This window comes from Podarcis gaigeae, assembly GCF_964106915.1.
Source record: "Podarcis gaigeae genome assembly, chromosome: 8".
Classification (NCBI taxonomy): domain Eukaryota; kingdom Metazoa; phylum Chordata; class Lepidosauria; order Squamata; family Lacertidae; genus Podarcis; species Podarcis gaigeae.
Window position 1 is genome coordinate 12398686 of NC_139684.1, and position 20093 is coordinate 12418778.

The 20093-nt window shown below is 46.9% G+C and overlaps 1 protein-coding gene across 4 annotated transcripts in view; it reads left to right on the plus strand.

Moving 5' to 3' along the window:
• Nucleotides 1-1488: 1488 nt before the first annotated feature.
• LOC310849639 (uncharacterized protein) overlaps nt 1489-20093 on the plus strand; it is a 44547-nt gene continuing 25942 nt past the window's right edge. Inside the window, exons 1-8 of one of the 4 annotated variants that reach the window (XM_083750126.1) lie at nt 1492-2077; nt 3283-3405; nt 3955-4107; nt 9457-11177; nt 11651-11682; nt 12983-13202; nt 17470-17639; nt 18623-18720. In XM_083750126.1, the coding sequence (XP_083606252.1) occupies nt 4047-4107; nt 9457-11177; nt 11651-11682; nt 12983-13202; nt 17470-17639; nt 18623-18720 (2302 nt within the window). In that variant the 5' untranslated portion in view covers nt 1492-2077; nt 3283-3405; nt 3955-4046. Of the gene's footprint in view, nt 2078-3282; nt 3406-3954; nt 4108-9456; nt 11178-11650; nt 11683-12982; nt 13203-17469; nt 17640-18622; nt 18721-20093 lie in introns of all 4 variants that reach the window. The other 3 variants (XM_083750125.1, XM_083750124.1, XM_083750127.1) reach the window with 3 other exon arrangements.

A 20093-nucleotide genomic window follows, 5' to 3' on the forward strand; every position in this document is an offset into this window, starting at 1 on the left:
TAAGTGAACAGTCATTTTTATTGCACATAGCCAAAGGCTGCCACAATGTACACAGGATCATTCAACAATTAAAAGAAAATATGCTGGATTAATAAAAAAAACTTAAAACATTTATAATAATAATAATAATAATAATAATAATAATAATTATTATTATTATTATTATTATTTATTTATACCCCGCCCATCTGGCTGAGTTTCCCCAGCCACTCTGGGCGGCTCCCAATCAAGTGTTAAAAGCAATACAGCATTAAATATTAAAAACTTCCCTAAACAGGGCTGCCTTCAGATGTCTTCTAAAAGTCTGGTAGTTGTTCTTCTCTTAGATGTCTGGTGGGAGGGCGTACCTAAACAGCTATAAAAGTACCTTAATATACAGGTTAAGACATTAAATAATAAAATGTATAGGCTAAAATCACCACATGGCCACTAATATATTAAAAAATAATGTTAATTAATACAATGTGCAATTATATTTGGAGTTTGGTGATATAGAATATAGCTTGACATAAATAGGGTCAAATAAATTCATCTCCTTTACAGTTGGTGGCTATCTTGGCTATATAATTTCCTAGCGATGGGAGACACAGAGGCATACCAACAAACGAATGTGTTTGCATTAGGGGATGTAGTAAGTGTTGTTGTTTAGTCGTGTCCAACTCTTTGTGATCCCGTGGACCAGAGCATGCCAGGCACTCCTGTCTTCCACTGCCTCCCGCAGTTTGGTCAAACTCATGCTGGTAGCTTCGAGAACACTGTCCAACCATCTCGTCCTCCGTCATCCCCTTCTCCTTGTGCCCTCCATCTTTCCCAACATCAGGGTCTTCTCCAGGGAGTCTTCTCTTCTCATGAGGTGGCCAAAGTATTGGAGCCTCAGCTTCAGGATCTGTCCTTCCAGTGAGCACTGAGGGCTGATTTCCTTCAGAATGGATTGGTTTGATCTTCTTGCAGTCCATGGGACTCTCAAGAGTCTCCTACAGCACCAAAATTCAAAAGCATCAATTCTTCGGCGATCAGCCTTCTTTATGGTCCAGCTCTCACTTCCATACATCACTACTGGGAAAACCATAGCTTTTACTATATGGACCTTTGTTGGCAAGGTGATGTCTCTACTCTTTAAGATGCTGTCTAGGTTTGTCATTGCTTTTCTCCCAAGAAGCAGGCGTCTTTTAATTTCGTGGCTGCTGTCACCATCTGCAGGGATCATGGAGCCCAAGAAAATAAAATCTCTCACTGCCTCCATTTCTTCCCCTTCTATTTGCCAGGAGGTGATGGACCCAGTGGGCATGATCTTCGTTTTTTTGAGGTTGAGCTTCAGACCATATTTTGCGCTCTCCTCTTTCACCCTCATTAAAAGGTTCTTTAATTCCTCCTCACTTTCTGCCATCAAGGTTGTGTCGTCTACATATCTGAGGTTGTTGATATTACTTCCGGCGATTTTAATTCCAGCTTGGGATTCATCCAGCCCAGCCTTTCGCATGATGAATTCTGCATATAAGTTAAATAAGCAGGGAGACAATATACAGCCTTGTCGTACTCCTTTCCCAATTTTGAACCAATCAGTTGTTCCATATCCAGTTCTAACTGTAGATTCTTGTCCCACGTAGAGATTTAGATAGGGTCAAATAAATTCATCTCCTTTACAGTTGGTGGCTATCTTGGCTATATAATTTGCTCTAATTTTCCTAGCGATGGGAGACACAGAGGCATACCAACAAACGAGCGTGTTTGCATTAGGGGATGTCCTGAAGTAGTAAGTGAATAAATATGGGGCAAGTCAGCCCCGCGAAACGTGCAGCAAAGCGGCGCCTTTCGTCCCTTGCGCGCCCCTCTCGAGATCCCTGCCGCGGCCCCATCGAAAAGGCTGCGGAGCCGGCGCGGCGGCTGTGGGCTGTCCAAGCCCCCCTTGGCTTCCCCCCGTTGCATTTCCGTCGGTTTAAAGGAGGGCGCGGGAGCTTGGTTTGCAACGGAAAGGGAGTCTCTTCCTCCGCCTCGTCTCGGGGGCTTCTCCCCTGTCCTCCCTCCTCACTGAGGGACAGTCGCTTGGCTCGGTTTTATTTCTTTAGCAGGGACACAGGTGAGATCTCCCCACCCGCACCCCGTGCCTCTCCCCTAGCAAGTCTCCCCCCCCCCCCCAATCCCTCCATGGGGCAAGGGAAGCGGTGTCAAGGCTGTCCGCCGTCCGGAACAGGATGCTGGGTTAGGAGGAGAGGCTTTCCCGATTGGCTCCAGTGGGACTCTTCTTCCGTTCTTAGGTAAAAGGGGTGCAGAGCAGGCCTGAATGCAATGGCCTAGGACCACCAGAAAACCACCTGCATCATGCAAATCGGAAGGGGTGAATCAGGAATAATAAACCCCCTTAAGACAAATGCGGATCTGGGACCAGGGAGGTTATCCAATGCAGGATGCAGGATTGGAGCCACCAAGCCCCAAACAGATTGGTGCTGATTATTATTATTATTGGTGCTGATTATTATTACATATGCTTCAGGTTACAGACTCCGCTAACCCAGAAATAGTGCTTCAGGTTAAGAACTTTGCTTCAGGATGAGAACAGAAATCGTGCTCCAGCGGCGTGGCGGCAGCAGGAGGCCCCATTAGCTAATGTGGTGCTTCAGGTTAAGAACAGTTTCAGGTTAAGAACGGACCTCCAGAATGAATTAAGTACTTAACCCGAGATACCACTGTACTTGAATTTATATATCGCCCTATACCCCGGGGTCTCAGGGCAGTTCACAGAATAAAATCAAGATATAAAACCATAAACGACATAATAAAAACAAAAACCCAATAGCCCCCCTCCAAAAAAACCCACTTAAAAAGGGCATAGGATGCAAATCAGATCAACCAAAGCCTTGGTTAAAAAGGAATGTGATTAGGAGTATGCAAGATTCTAGTCCAGGGGTCAGCAAAATTTTTCAGCTGTGGGCTGGTCCACTGTCCCTCAAACCTTGTGGGTGGCCGGACTATATTTTGGAAAAAAATATGAATGAATTCCTATGCCCCACTAATAACCCAGAGAAGCATTTTAAATAAAAGCACACATTCTACTCATGTAAAAACACCAAGCAGGCCCCACAAAAAACCCAGAGATGCATTTTAAATAAAAGAACACATTCTACTCATGTAAAAACATGCTGATTCCCGGACCGTCCACGGGCCAGATTTAGAAGGCAATTGGGCCGGATCCGGCCCCCGAGCCTTAGTTTACCTACCCATGTTCTAGTCCTTATTTGATAACCCAAGATTCTAGTCCAAACTTTGTCATAAATTCATCCCCAGCAGCAGCTTAAGAAGACAGTTTAAGGACATAAAGTGGCCTGGATGAGGCCCATCTAGTCCAGCATCCTGTTTTCACAGTGGGAAGCCCCCAAGCAGCTCGACTCCTGTGGTTTCCAGCAACAGGTAATTGCTTCTCCCATGGCTTCCTAGGAACTGTAGTTTGCTAAGGGGTGCTGGGGATTGCAGATTGTAAGTGTTATGTACTGAAGTTCTCACCCTGGGCCAGCAGGGGGATAGTTTTCACTCAGGTCCACATATGCAAATAAGGGATTGAAAGTGACGTTCAGTGATTGGATAGTTATAGAAAGTTGTTACAGTTGCGTTGTACTGGAGCTCTATATAAGCAGGCTGGCTGAACCCTTCAGCTCAGTTCAGTTCTGGCCTCAGAATAAAGAAGAGCTGTTTGAAGAATCGCTGTGTTGTCTGATATGTTCACCCACAACTTAACAGTAAGCACTACAGCTCCCAAGATTCTTTGGGGGGAGGGTGTGCTTTAAATGTATGGCCACTCAGCAGCCTATACTGACTTTCAGAATCGTTACCTGCCTTAGAATCATAGCAACGTAGAGTTGGAAGGGACACCGTGCGGTCATCTAGTCCAACCCCACTGCGATGCAGTAATAGCAGCGAAGAAGATTGCTTTGTTTACCTCTTGTTGCTTTGATCTTCCAGGCAGTTGGCGCTGTGGCCTCGCCCGGGGTTTCCTGTTGCAAGATTGGTCTCGGCTTTAAAGGGACTACGCAGGTGTGGAGGAGCTGAACAGGATGCCAAGAGGCAGGAAGAAAGAGAACATTCCTCCTTTTCTGAGCGGCTATGTGGCATCTGGTAAGCTGAGGCTTCCCTGGAGTCCACTAGGGTGGGGTGGCCTTGACTGTTGGCTCCCTCCTTGCTTATTCTCAGGGTTGCCCCTTGTAGAGCCCAGGAGTTGGAGGCAAATCTGGAATAAGTTGTCTCCACCTGCCATTGGCTCTGGCGCCCCCTGCTGTTGGCCTCCACCGGTGCCAATGGGTACCAGCCAACCCCTGCCCCTCTGGACTGTAGCTGGTGTGTCAATCAATCTCAAGTGATCCTATTAATTTTTTTAATTACGTTTATTATGTTTTCAGAAAGGGTTAGGAAAGAAATAGTGGGAAATGATTCATAATGAATTGAAACAAATGTTTTAAAGTACTTTCCCAAAAAACCAAAGTCTTTTCTGTTGGGGATAATTCAGACTGAAATTCCCAGGTGTCAAAAAAGGTTATTTATGTATGCCCTTGTTTTGTTAGCCCCAAAATGGAAAACGAGTGAGGTCCCAAACAAAGAAGAATGGCAACTTAAGTTGACAGAATATGCACAACTCGCAGACTTAACATATAGAAAAAGAGAACAAGAAGAACATACATTTAGAGAAGATTGGAGAATGTTTATTGACTATATGGGAAATAATTGTGTACAGCGGAAAACGCTGGCAGCATTAAGATAAATTCAACAGTGTAAATAAGTTTTGATGGGTGCAATAATGGAAAACCGATTGGTATAGTTCTTGTAAAATATGCAGGGATTTATGATATGTAAAATGAACCATGGAAAGAGAAGGATAGTCATTGATATTTTAAGGATGTAAAAATGAGTACTTTAAATTGTATAACAGAAAATTTAATAAAAAATAATAAAAAAGGAACAAGATAGAGTAAGAGATACAGGGGAGGGGGCCCATTGTTTTGTTTTTGTTCCTGTTTTATATATGTGTGTGTATTTGCATATGTAAATATATATCTTGCGTTTTTATGCTGGGATCTTCAGACAAAGATTGATTGAATAAGTAAATAAATGAAATTGTATTGGGAGCAAAGTCATTGGCAACTCAGGTAGGAAATAGATGCGCTCGCGTTTGCGAAAGGAGAAATTAAATTCTTAGGAACTGGTTGGAAAGGTTTATAGTCACATCGTTTATCAAGTTTAAGAAAGGAGGGGTCTGTGGAAGACGGGTGGGTGGGTATTTTCAGGATTGGCATAGTATAGTAGGCAAGCAGCTGTTGATACTTGGATGGAGGTTTTTTAAAAAAATATATTGAGGAAGTAATGAGAATTAGAAATTAAATATGTTATTTGTCTTTCTACGTCTTGACATGGGGTAAGATGCACGATTATGGTGTGTACTGAGGAGTGCATTATCTTAGAATCAGAAAAAATATTTGTGTAAAAGTGTCACCTGAGCTCGCTTCCCCTCCTGCCTCCCTCCTCCCTTTTCCCTTGTACAGTGGTACCTCGGGTTACATATGCTTCAGGTTACAGACTCCACTAACCCAAAAATAGTACCTCGGGTTAAGAACTTTGCGTCAGGATGAGAACAGAAATCGTGCTCTGGCGGCAGCAGGAGGCCCCATTAGCTAAAGTGGTACCTCAGATTAAGAACAATTTCAGGTTAAGAACGGACCTCCGGAATGAATTAAGTACTTAACCTGAGGCACCACTGTACGCGGGTGGCACTGTGGATTAAACCACAGAGCCTAGGACTTGCCGATCAGAAGGTCGGCGGTTTGAATCCCCGCAACGGGGTGAGCTCCCGTTGCTCAGTCCCTGCTCCTGCCAAGCTAGCAGTTTGAAAGCATGTCAAAGTGCAAGTAGATAGATAGGTACCGCTCTGGTGGGAAGGTAAACGGCGTTTCTGTATGCTGCTCTGGTTCGCCAGAAGCGGCTTAGTCATGCTGGCCACATGACCCGGAAGCTGTACGCCGGCTCCCTCGGCCAATAAAGCGAGATGAGCGCCGCAACCCCAGAGTCAGCCACGACTGGACCTAATGGGAGGCCCCATTAGCTAAAGTGGTGCTTCAGGTTAAGAACAGTTTCAGGTTAAGTACGGATCTCCGGAACGAATTAAATACTTAACCTGAGGTACCACTGTACGTGTATGTCCTTTTAGACTGTAAAACCTGAGGGCAGGGACCCTCTTAGCGTTGCTTTTCGCAAGTCGCTCTGGTGAGAGCCATGTTTGCCTAAAGAGGCAGCGTGCGGATCCCTGAAGTCGTATGTTTTTGCTCTTGAGCGATGATTATTGCGGGCATTTGAGAATTGCTTGAAATAATTCATAGAAGATATTTTTCTACGGGCAAGACATCAGCATGCGGTTCTGCCGCCGGCGCCGGCCAGACAGACTGGGTTGTTCTGGAGCTAATTTGCCCGGCTCGTCTTGAGGACGGAGCTCTAATTAGAAGTCGATCAAAGCCTCCTCGCTCCTCTTTTCCACCGCCCTGCATGCTGGACATCTGGTTCCACAATGACTAACTGGGATCTTAAATCGTGGGCTCTAAGCTGCTTAGAGCGACTCAGCTGGCTAGCACACTTCGGCTTTTGAGCATTAAGCGTGCCGTCAGCTGCCGGGGACAACCCAGCACGGTGGGGTGTTGTCGTTGTTCCCCGGCCCCAACCCATCAAGGTCAGAGAAGCAAACACAAAGGGGCATCTGCTTCTGCCCCACACCCTACCCCACAGATCCGGACGGAGCCGGGAGCATGTCCCACGGTGCCGATCGGAGTGAGTAAGGCCGCTGCGGGAAGAGAGGTGGATTGGCTGCAGGAGGTGCGTCGTAAAGCCGCACCCTTACGATGTGCTGAGAATGTTGGCATTCGGCAGCTTAGCGCAGGCACAGGCAAATAGCGTTTGGCTGGGGAGGTGGGCACCCTCTGCTCAATTTAGCATCCTTGCAGAGGGACGAGACAGGGGGCAACTGCAGCAAAATGTGGCAGAGTATCTTGGTGTCCTAGCCAGCGCTCAGAGTCCTACAGCTACTGAGGTTGCCTTGTTCTCTATGAATATACAGTGGTACCTCAGGTTACATATGCTTCAGGTTACAGAGTCCGCTAACCCAGAAATAGTACCTCGGGTTAAGAACTTTGCTTCAGGATGAGAACAGAAATTGTGCGGCGGTGGCAGGAGGCCCCATTAGCTAAAGTGGTGCTTCAGGTTAAGAACAGTTTCAGGTTAAGTACGGACCTCCAGAATGAATTAAGTACTTAAACTTAGGTACCACTGTACAGTGGTAAAGGTAAAGGGACCCCTGACCGTTAGGACCTGTCGTGGCCGACTCTGGAGTTGCGGCGCTCATCTCGCTTTATTGGCCGAGGGAGCCGGCGTACAGCTTCCGGGTCATGTGCCAGCATGACTAAGCCACTTCTGGCGAACCAGAGCAGCGCACGGAAACACCGTTTACCTTCCCGCCGGAGTGGTACCTATTTATCTACTTGCACTTTGATGTGCTTTCGAACTACTAGGTTGGCAGGAGCAGGGACCGAGCAACAGGAGCTCACCCCGTCGCGGGGATTCGAACCGCTGACCTTCTGATTGGTAAGTCCTAGGCTCTGTGGTTTAATCCACAGTGCCACCCGCATACACTGGTGCCTCAGGTTAAGTACTTAATTCGTTCCAGAGGTCCATTCTTAACCTGAAATTGTTCTTAACCTGAGGTACCACTTTAGCTAATGGGGCCTCCCGCTGCCGCCGCCGCACCGCCGGAGCACGATTTCTGTTCTCATCCTGAAGCAAAGTTCTTAACGCGAGGTACTATTTCTGGGTTAGCTGAGTCTGTAACCTGAAGCGTATGTAACCCAAGGTACCACTGTATATATCTTCCCCATCTCTCTATTGACCTATATTTGGGGGAGTTTCCTGCTCAGGTTTATACTTATACTTTTGCTCCATTTCAGTTGGCACCGAGCACCTGAGTTTGCTATTAAAGGGAGGGGCAAACCATAGTCAAAAACTCTTATGTGAGAAGGAGTGGGTTGATCACAGCGTCACTGGTGATTGGCTGTGTATCGCTCACTAATCTGAAATCCAGGGGCGGACTGTTCTAGGACAGAGTCAACCCCGTGCAATACCTAGAGAATCACGGTGTGCATTTGAAACCCAGGGGTTGACAGCGTGAATAAGTCCTTCCTAATGTCTGCCCTGAATCTTGCAGGTTTCAGCTTCATTAAATGGCCCTGTTAGGTTCCAGTACTATGGGAGAAGGGACGCAGCCGGCGCTGTGGGTTAAACCACAGAGCCTAGGACTTGCCGATCACAAGGTCGGCGGTTCGAATCCCCGCGGCGGGGTGAGTTCCTGTTGCTCTGTCCCTGCTCCTGCCAACCTAGCAGTTCGAAAGCACCTCAAAGTGCAAATAGATAAATAGGTACTGCTCTGTCGGGAAGGTAAATGGCGTTTCCGTGTGCTGCTCTGGTTCGCCAGAAGCGGCTTAGTCATGCTGGCCACATGACCCGGAAGCTGTACGCCGGCTCCCTCGGCCAATAAAGCGAGATGAGCACCGCAACCCTAGAGTCGGTCACAACTGGACCTAATGGTCAGGGATCCCTTTACCTTACCTTTACTATGGGAGAAGGAGGAAACCTTATTTGCTTTCTGCAAACAAAGTGTAATTTTACAAACCTCTGTAATGTTTCACTTTCTCACCGTTTTTAGAAACTTAAATGTTCCTCAATTGTTGCATCAATTTACAGTGTTCATTGTAAGTGTATTATTGTTGTTATTATTATCAGAATACAGTCATACCTTGGATCTCAAACACCTTGGCTCCTGAACGAGTGTTCCAGTTTTCGAACGATTTTTGGAAGCCAAACATCCGACGGGGCTTCCGATTCGCTGCCGGAGCTTCCTGCAGCCAATCAGAAGCCACGATTTGGTTTCCAAACATTTTGGAAATCGAACTGACTTCCGGAATGGATTACGTTCAGCTTCCAAGGTACGACTGTAACAGTGTGCTTTGCTTTCCCACAATGCACCTGCACCACACATTTAAAGCACGTGGCTGCCCCCAGGAATCTTGGGAACTGTAGTTTGTTAAAGGTGCTGGGAATTGTGGCTCTGTGAGGGAGAAATGACAGAGCCCAGGATTCTTTGGAAGAAGCCATGCGATTTAAATGTGCAGTACAGATGTGGCATTCAGTAAATGTATGTCAGTTTTCCACACGTTCTTCCTCCTTCTGCTCAGATTCCCTGTTTTTAGACATCACGGCATGTCAGTAATCATTGTTTGCTTTTGTGAAGTCACGGAATGTTCACGCACATCCCAACTTGCAAAGTTGAAGGATCTGATGTGGGGTCACTGTTAAACGTCAGCCGCGGGAAGGAATGGAAAGGTATTTGACACGCATGCTGAGTCCTAACATAAACAGCTTTATTCTTCCCCTCTGCAGAGCAAACAAACATCCAGAGAAACATCAACATCAATCTGTACCTGTCCACGGAAAGGAATGTAGCAGCCGACTCCGTTGTCCGCAGGTCAGACTGCGGAGGAGCGAGTTCCCAGGGGGAAAAACGGGCTGCGTTCACGGGAAAGGGAAGCAATGACCTGCAGCAACACCGTGCTGTTCAGACCAACCTCTCTTGCCCTTATTGGCCTTTCCAGGACGCCACCGGCGGCTCTTTACCCAAACGGCAAAGCAACCTTGAGTCAAAACTGCAGAGGGGCGCATTTGGAGACTCCGAGTTTACCAGAGATGCACCAACTTCATGCTCAGAGCAGCTCAGTTTAAAGGGCAACCCTCCCAGCCACCTCTCGAGTAGAAGCCGCGATGTCTCTCATGCCTGCGGCACCCTCTCCAAAAACAGGATGGGAAGCGAGGACCAGTATGGGTCAAAACCAAGCCATGTTTGTGCGTCGAGAAGAATCTGCGGGCATCTCGGGGATTGCAGAGGGTGCTTCTCTCCGGCCGAATTGCCCGTGACATCGGCTCCTGGCTCCATTTCCTGCCGGTGTCCTCCCACGAGCCCCAGCAGAAGCGACGACTCTTTCCATCGTGGGCCCGGCCTTACCTTGGACCATTTGAACTCTTCGACTTTGGTGGAGAGCGCTGGGTCTTCTGCAGCGCTCCAGACCCTCTTGAAGTCTTCCCGGACGTCTGCTGACCTGCACCGCTCCATCCGGCAGCTCAAGCGAGAAGCCACCTCCTCAATGGGGGCGTTGGGCTCCTCCCCCTGGGAATCCAAACGTCCTCTTTTCCCTTGCCAGCCGCTCCGCAATCCTCAGGTCTCCGCCTCGTCTGTGCTGAGTGCTGTGGAGCATCTGGCGGTGGGAGAGAGCTACGCCAGGCAGGCCAGCGTCAAATGGCGAGCCCCTTTTCCCAGGGACTGGGGCGGCACTTCCACCGTGGGCAAACCCATCTCCGTTGTCTACAGGTGCGACAACGCTGGATTGCAGACAGGCCCAACGGAGGCCTTGGACCAGTCAGGTTTCCGTGGCGGCTTTGATCTGACCTCGCTGGCACTTCAGGGAGAAGACGTCTGTTCCAAAACCTCCATTCGCTACCTCGAATGTTGCTCGGGCGGTGGGTGGCGGACTCCGGAAAGAACGGGTGCCTGCGGCTGTTCCAAAACCCGCTGCCACCGAAAGGCAGCTGATCCGGAAGAGCTCGCCTCAGGAGCGTTGCGTCGCTCAGAGTTGAGTCTCTCAGACCATGCCTCGAGTCTCCTTTCCTTCGACAGCTTGGAGGTCTCCCTGAAGACGTTGTGCGCCGATTCTCCGGCGAACCTGGGGTCTCCTGTGTGCGTCAGCCTGGCAGTACATTCTCCTGCGTGCCGGTTTAGGAACGGCACCCAGGATTCTGACGTCCGTGAAGCTGGGGGCGAACTAGGAGAGGACGGCGGGGCCCCCACGCTCTCCGCAGGGGAGCACGCTGCGGATCTGGCCCACTGGAAGCTCAGCCGCTTTGGAGAACATTGGCAGGCTGCCGATAGTATAGGTGCGGCCGTTGTTGGGAGTAGTGGCAACGGCTCCCCAAATTCCGTGCCCGGCGACTGTTGGCCTGATGCAGAAAATAGTCAGGGAGGAGGGCCTTCAGTGGAGCAGACTGGGAAAAGGACCACAGCGTTGTACGACGAGGAGAGCAACAACCGGATGGATGATAAGCAAAAGGAGGTGAGCTCAGTCTGTCTATTACTAACTAAAGCAGCTGTAGGCAAACTCCGGCCCTCCAGATGTTTTGAGACTACAATTCCCATCATCCCTGACCGCTGGTCCTGTTCCAGCCATTCCGCTTACCAGCTAACAGAGCGGCATGTTGAATGAACATTGAGTTTTGTGTCTCGTGGCCTTCACTCCCAGCTTGTGGCGGTGAGTTCCACAAGTTACTTGGAAGCAAAACTAAATTGTGTGCGATAAGCTGATGTATACCAGGGTGTGTATATTATTTTATTTCGATCTGCGTTGTGGATTCAGGTGGTAGATCTCTGCTTTCCTTGAGCTTTTTCAGCCCAATTCAGGTTACCATGGCGCAGAATTTAGAATCTGGTGGGTGTGGAATGTCCCAAGCCTTGTGCCCAGAGATTCCATAAGAGGAGGGATGAGCTTGTTCCAACATATTGTCTTGATTTTTCTTTCTTTGCTTACAGGACCTGGAATCGATGGAGAAGAAGAGAAACAGGTAATTATTTTGCCCGTCTTTATTTTTTTTTAAAAAAATTATTAAGGTTTTTTTTTAATACAATAGAAAGAAAAAAAGAAAAAACAGCATAACATAGAACAAACAATATTTCTTCTCTTCATCTTTGGACTTCCTCACGTCTCTCACTCCTACTTTCCAATTTTATAAAGCCTTGACCAGCAACTTATCACCTTATTTCCATTCTTAATGTACACTTTTCCAATATTTTGTCCCTAACTTTGAATATTTTTTATCTAGGTCTTAAATCCCTATTCTTACCATAGTATTTATTCAAAATTTATTTTGCCCGTCTTTAAACGCTTTTGGTGCTGTAAATGTTACAAAATGTGTTTACATTTTTTTAAAGAAACCCCTCCCCCGTTTAAATCAAATGCAGTGGTACCTTGGTTCTTAAACTTAATCCGTTCCAGAAGTCCGTTCCAAAACCAAGGCGCGCTTTTCCATAGAAAGTAATGCAAAATGGATTCTTCCGTTCCAGACTTTTAAAAACAACCCCTTTTGGCTTGAATTTTACTATCTAATGAGACCATTGAGCCATAAAATGAAAGCAATTATCAATGTACTGTACTATAAAATAAATAAGACAGTATTGTAGATGATTAAAAATTAAAATGAATTTTTTTCTTGCCCGCACTGATGATAGTCATTGTTTAGATGGGGGGCTTTTATCCATTTCCGCAGTCACTCAATCATTAAATCAATCAATCAATCAATTAGTAGCTGAACTGGGTTCCACACAGTCACAAAAACAAATAAACTGAAAAAGCCTCAAAAACACAAAACAAATAGCAAAAGCAAAAGCGCCAAACGTAATCTCTTCCAGAAGTCTGTTTGACTTCTGAAATGTTTGAAAACCAAGGCGCAGCTTCTGATTGGTGCAGGCGCCTCAGAAACAATAGCAAACGACCATATTAGACGTTTGGCTTCTGAAAAATGTTCAAAAACCAGAACACTTACTTCTAGGTTTTCGGCGTTTGGGAACCAAGGTGCTTGAGAACCAAGGCGTTTGAGAACCAAGGTACTGCTGTAGTAAATAAATATTTTTTAATAGCAGCATGCATTTTAAAAAGCTGTAGGTGGGTTGAACACCTGTCCATCCCAAGCTATGCGCGCATTATCTCCGAAACCTGCTTTCTCTTTCGAAGTATCGCCTGTTCCCTTAAAGAGAATGGATTAGATTAATCAACTCGAGCTGATCACTTAATCAACTTAAATTTGTGGGGGTTAATTGGTTAAACGGAACGCTAGCTCTCGTTTCCCTTCTTCCCCTCTCTCCCAGGCCTTTGCCCCAGAGGGTGGACCCCCAGCTGGAGAAATGCTTTATGGCCTGGCGCAACCACGTCTCTGGGAAGACGGCTGCTGCCTGGGCTCTGTATGAGCGCCAGCTGTTGCGCAAGGGGCTTGCTGCCCTGCGGTGGGCCGTGCAGTTAAGGAAGGTTCAAGCAGGCATTGCCCAGAAGAACCACATTCTGGTGGTGCTGGCTGCCAGCTTCCGCAAGGTAAGAGGGCTTGGGGCGTTAAGAGAGCAGGGTGCAGCCAAGACGGGCCCAGTTTCTGGGTCCAGCTACGCCTCACTGGTAAAACACACACCCTCTGGTTTTTTGAAAAATCATTAAATTTGCAGAGCTGCTGCCAGTCAGAGCAGCCGATCATGAGTTAGATGCACGAATATGCCAAACTGCAGATGTTAAGTTTCCAAGTTCACCAGTTTTTTGTTCTAGCCAAAGGCCATGTCAAACTTGTATTAAGGCAATTGTTGTTGTTGTTTAGTCGTTTAGTCGTGTCCGACTCTTCGTGACCCCATGGACCAGAGCATGCCAGGCACTCCTGTCTTCCACTGCCTCCTGCAGTTTGGTCAAACTGATGTTCGTAGCTTTGAGAACACTATCCAACCATCTCGTCCTCTGTCGTCCCCTTCTCTCTTTCCCAACATCAGGGTTTTTTCCAGGGAGTTTTCTCTTCTCATGAGGTGGCCAAAGTATTGGAGCCTCAGCTTCAGGATCTGTCCTTCCAGTGAGCACTCAGGGCTAATTTCCTTAAGAATGGATAGGTTTGATCTTCTTGCAGTCCATGGGACTCTCAAGACAGTCTCCTCCATCACCATAATTCAAAAGAATCAATTCTTTGGCGATCAGCCTTCTTTATGGTCCAGCTCTCATTTCCATACATCACTACTGGGAAAACCATAGCTTTAACTATATGGACCTTTGTTGGCAAGGTGATGTCTCTGCAATAGATTGTGAAATATGGACCACTTATAAACAGCAGCTCTAACTCCTTGAAAGATTCCATCAATGGTGTCTCAAAATTTTTTTACGCATCACTTGGGTAGTCAGGCAAACTTATGCCAGTGTACTGGAAGAAGGAAAGATCACCAGTGTCGAAGCAATGATTCTTCAACATCAACTTCATTGGACTGGTCATGTTGTGCAGATGCCTGATTACATTGGTACCTCTGGTTAAGAACTTAATTTGTTCTGGAGGTCCATTCTTAACCTGAAACTGTTCTTAACCTGAAGCATCACTTTAGCTAATGGGGCCTCCCGCTGCTGCTGCGCCGCTGCTGTGCGATTTCTGTTCTCATCCTGAAACAAAGTTCTTAACCTGAGGTACTATTTCTGTGTTAGTGGAGTCTGTAACCTGAAGCGTCTGTAACCTGAGGTACCACTGTATTGCCTTCCAAAGCAACTACTCTATTCTGAACTTAAAAATGGGAAGCGTAATGCTGGTGGTCAACAAAAGAGGTTTAAACACTCTCTCAAGACAAATATTTTAAAATCTAGTATAAAAACTGACAACTGAGAAACATTGGCCTGCGAGCGCTCCAGTTGGAGAACAGCCTTTACCAAAGGTGTCATGGGCTTTGAAGACACTCAAACTCAGGACGCAAGGGGGAAACGTGCTAGGAGGAAGGCACGCTTGGCAAACCCTCACCGTGATCAACTCCTGCCTGGGAATCTATGTCTCCACTGTGGAAGGACGTGTGGATCCAAAATTGGCCTCCGCGATCACTTACGGACTCACTGCTAAAACCGTGTTTATGGAAGACAATCTTACTCAGTTATGAGTGATTGCCAAAGAAAAAGAAGAAGGCAATAGCATTAATAAAATAATACAGAACATACGGTACATCCTTAATATAAAAATGCATACTATAAATACAGAGTTTGCCAAGTTCCTCAGCATTTGAACAGTGTACAAATAAAAAATTATTATTATTATTATTATTATTATTATTATTATTATTATTATTATTATGCATCTCTGACAGCTCCAATTATAACATCATTTTTAAAATCCAGTTTGCCAGCATCCATTCTGAAAGAGAGAGAAGATAACCAGAGACACCTACAAACTCAAACCCAACTTGCTTTCACATGAAACCACCGAATCACCACAACAATTTTATAGCGATTTTAATTAACTCATTTTTCAGGATTCCCCCGCCCCCCACCAGTGCATAGAGGGACGCTCCGTGTTTTACAAAGCTATTGTTGTCGCTTAAAGAAACTGAACCGTTTCTGCTGGGGTGTGCCTGCTTGCTTGTGTGAACAAAGGCTTCAGAAAGCGATCCCTTGGGTCTCTGTATAAGAGGCAGGCTAGCAGGTAATGAGTAATGTCTTCCACCTGAGGTTGACCACAGATACAAAAGTCTGTCTATGTACCCAAATATTCTTGTAGGAGCCACCCAAGACTGCAAAGGGACTTCATCTGGAAATGCAGCTCAATTCCGGCATTTCGTAAGGAAGCTGGCAAGAGATTGGTCAGATTTGTTGTTGTTTAGTCATTTAGTCGTGTCCGACCCTTCGTGACCCCATGGACCAGACCACGCCATGCACTCCTGTCTTCCACTGCCTCCTTCAGTTTGGTCAAACTCATGCTGGTAGCTTCGAGAACCCTGTCCAACCATCTCGTCCTCTGTCGTCCCCTTCTCCTTGTGCCCTCCATCTTTCCCAACATCAGGGTCTTTTTCAGGGAGTCTTCTCTTCTCATGAGGTGGCCAAAGTATTGGAGCCTCAGCTTCACAATCTGTCCTTCCAGTGAGCACTCAGGGCTGATTTCCATCAGAATGGAGAGGTTTGATCTTCTTGCAGTCCATGGGACTCTCCTCCAGCACCATAATTCAAAAGCATCAATTCTTCAGTGATCAGCCTTCTTTATGTTCCAAAATCTGTGTTTCAAGATAGGATACCAAGGGGAAAATTGGGTGTTCCTAATTAGTTACAGGTCACTTGTGGGTTGTATCCATAAGAACCAATCCTTAGTTGACATTTACTCATTTGCTTCCCTGCTCCTGTTTTAGAACGAACCATATCTTAGTCCTTCATGGGTGATATAGGGTTATTTTTTCAGATATCTTTTTTTATTGAAGGGTAGCACTTGTGGGATGCGGGTGGCGATGTGGGTTAAACCACAGAGCCTAGGAATTGCCGATCAGAAGGTTGGCGGTTCGAATCCCTGTGACGGAGTGAGCTCCCGTTGCTCGGTCCTTGCTCCTGCCAACCTAGCAGCTCGAAAGCACGTCAAACTGCAAGTAGATAAATAGGTACCTTTCCGGCGGGAAGGCAAACGGCGTTTCCGTGCGATGCTCTGGTTCGCCAGAAGCGGCTTAGTCATGCTGGCCACATGACCCGGAAGCTGTACGCCGGCTCCCTCAGCCAATAAAGCGAGATGAGTGCCGCAACCCCAGAGTCGGTCACGACTGGACCTCATGGTCAGGGGTCCCTTTACGTTTACCTTAGCACTTGTGAAAAATTTATGGAGCATGAAATTGAAGCTGAGATTCCTGCATTGCGGGGGTGGACTAGATGACCCCCAGGGGTCCCTTTCGACTCTGCAGTTTGATGATTCTATGTCTGGAGGCAGTTGGAGGGCAGATGGCGGCTAACAGATTAAGGTTGAATACTGACAAGACAGCAGTATTGTTCTTGGGGGACAGGAGGCGGGCGGGTGTGGAGCACTCCCTGGTCCTGAATGGGGTAACTGTCCCCCTGAAGGACCAGGTGCGCAGCCTGGGAGTCGTTCTGCACTCACAGCTGTCCATGGAGGTGCAGGTCAGTTCTGTGTCCAGGGCAGCTGTCTACCAGCTCCACCTGGTACGCAGGCTGAGACCCTACCTGCCCCCAGACTGTCTCGCCAGTGTGGTGCATGCTCTGGTTATCTCCCGCTTGAACTACTGCAATGCGCTCTACCTGGGGCTACCTTAGAAGGTGACCCGGAAACTACAACTAATCCAGAATGCGGCAGCTAGACTGGTGACTGGGAGCGGCCACCGAGACCACATAACACTGGTCTTGAAAGATCTACACTGGCTTCCAGTATGTTTCCAAGCACAATTCAAAGTGTTGGTGCTGACCTTGAAAGCCCTAAACAGCCTCGGCCCAGAATACCTGAAGGAGCGTCTCCACCCCCATCATTCTCCCCAGACACTGAGGTCCAGTGCCGAGGGCCTTCTGACAGTTCCCTCCCTGCAAGAAGTGAGGTTACAGGAAAGCAGGCAGAGGGCCTTCTCGGTGGTGGTGCCCGCTCTGTGGAACGCCCTCCCATCAGATGTCAAGGAAATAAACAACTATCTGACTTTCAGAAGGCATTTGAAGGCAGCCCTGTTTAGCTACGTTTTTAATGAGTGATGTTTTAATGTGGTTTTAATATTCTGTTGGGAACCGCCCAGAGTGGCTGGGGAAACCCAGCCAGATGGGTGGGGTATAAATAATAATTTGTTGTTGTTGTTGTTTATTAATTATTCCAAGCCTGGTTCTTTGTTAGTGGCAAGATGCTTTGGCGAAGCAGCGGAAGGCACAACCTTCCCCGCAACTGGAGGCAGCGAGCCCCATCAGAGGAGCGCCGACAACCCCAGAAGCAGAGGGCGTAAGGATGTGCCCCAACCTATGCCACCTACCTGCGGAACACCTGGAAGACGCTGCCCGGTACAGCAGGTGCGTAAAAGAGGAGAAAGACAGGAATCCCGATTCAGATAGTTTGCTCGGGATTGTAGCATTAAATAGATTGCAACACCCCTGCAAGGTAGGCTGGCTCTGAGAGATGGCGCCAATCTAATATCTGTAGGTGAGCGGCCTCCTCAGTCTGAAACTGGCCGCTACACACAGACACGCACTTTGGGAGGATAAACAGAACCACTGTACCTTTTTTCTTTTTTGAATTTATTTATTTGGTTTTTCAGATTTACAGTCACATATCCAACATACAGAGGGACGCAGGTGGCGCTGTGGGTTAAACCACAGTGCCTAGGACTTGCCGATCAGAAGGTTGGCGGTTCGAATCCCCGTGACGGGGTGAGCTCCCGTTGCTCAGTCCCTGCTCCTGCCAACCTAGCAGTTCAAAAGCATGTCAAAGTGCAAGTAGATAAATAGGTCTGGCGGGAAGGTAAACGGCGTTTCCGTACGCTGCTCTGCTTCGCCAGAAGCGGCTTAGTCATGCTGGCCACATGACCCGGAAGCTGTATGCCGGCTCCCTCGGCCAATAAAGCGAGATGAACGCCACAACCCCAGAGTCGGCCACGACTGGACCTGATGGTCAGGGGTCCCTTTACCTTTTATCCAACATACAACATAAAAACAAGATTCCATAGAATCTCCTGGACTCCTCCCCTTTGTGGGTCCTATTGCCAATCATTTCCTCCTGCATCTTTTATGATAATCCAAAATCTTTTACCTCTGCATTGTGTCCAAAATTCACCCTTAAACTACAAGTGATATTCCAATCCTGCGAATGACTTTAACTGTTTACAATGGTTTTCAAGATATGTTATAAATTTTCCCCATTCCCTATTAAAATTTTAGTCTTCCTGATTTCTGATTCTTCCGGTCATTTTGGCCATTTCGGCATAATCCATCAACTTGATCTGCCATTTTTCTCTGGTCGAGACTTTTATCTTCTTTCCATCTCGACCTTTTTTCAGGGCGGAGGGAAACCTCTGGACGCAGCTTCGTCGCCAGCAGGGAGGAGGTGAGACCTGCAGAAAGGCCGCGGCTCTACGGGATGTGAGGCGCTTGGCTGGTAAGGTGGTTGCCCCTGATCAGCTGCTTATATAGTGGCTCGAGATAAGTTGGGAAGGAATGACCAGGTGTGGAGCACACTTCCACCTGCAGACGAGCCTCTCTCTCTCTCTCTCTCTCTCTCTCTCTCTCTCCCTTTCTTCTGTCTCTCTCCCTACTCTCTCTCTCTTTTTTAAAAATAATATTTATTAAGAGTTTAAAGATTACAGAATAAAAAGCAAAAGAATTAAACAATACAATACAATACAATACAATACAATACAATACAATACAATACAATACAGAAACAAAAAAAAACAAAAAGACTACATATACATAACAAAACAAAATAAAAACAATTAAAAACACATCCAATACTTTCAATATCTTATCTTTTCATTTACTTGTTTCAGCGACCTCCTCCCACCTCCCTTTTTTGTATTCCACTTCAATTAACTGTTTCAGCAAATCCTTTCCATCTTCCTCAGTTTTCTGTCCTATAATTTATCTTAACACATTCTAACCTTATTTTTCCCTTTGATCCATTAACAATCTATTTGTACTTAATTCTTTATAACATTTCTGCTAAAGCCATATAACTTCATTCCAACATCTTTCTAACATTCATTAATTTTACAATATTTCTGTAGATAATCTTTAAATTTCTTCCAATCTTCTTCCACCGACTCTTCTCCCTGGTCTCGGATTCTGCCAGTCATTTCCGCCAGTTCCATGTAGTCCATCAACTCTCTCTCTCTCTCTCTGTCTGTCTCTGTCTCTCATCTCTCTCTCTCTCTCTCTCTCCCTTTCTTCTGTCTCTCTCCCTACTTTCTATTTCTCTATATTTATCTCTTCTCTCTCTCTCTCTCTCTCTCTCTCTCTCTCTCTCTCTCCCTCCCCCTTCCATATGACTCTATCCCTTCCTTCTCTCTCTCTCTCTCTCTCTCTCTCTCTCTCTCTCTCTCTCCTCTCTCTCTCCCCCTTCCTTATATATCTCTCTCCCCATATATATAAGGAAGGGAGGGAGAAGGAGAGAGAGAGAGAGAGAGAGAGAGAGAGAAGGAAGAGAGCACACATCAATCTGCAGACAAGCCACAGCTGTCTGAACATCATGCCCTCTATCTAACCTTTGGCTTTCTCAGTGGTCTGCCGTGCCTTGTCTATGACCTTTGTCTCCTTCGTTATACATTGTGCAAGGGGAAAGTGATGCGGTGGAAACAGGTGCCAAAATAACTTTGTACTACCCCACGATCGGGTGATTGGAAGATGTGTAAAGGGCACAGTCCAAAATGTATCTGACTGGCTTTGCATATTGTGCTAATAAAAAGAGCCTCGACAGAGCTGGCTGGCAGCTTGCTTGTGCACAGCTCACCTGCATTACCAACTCCCGCCTCA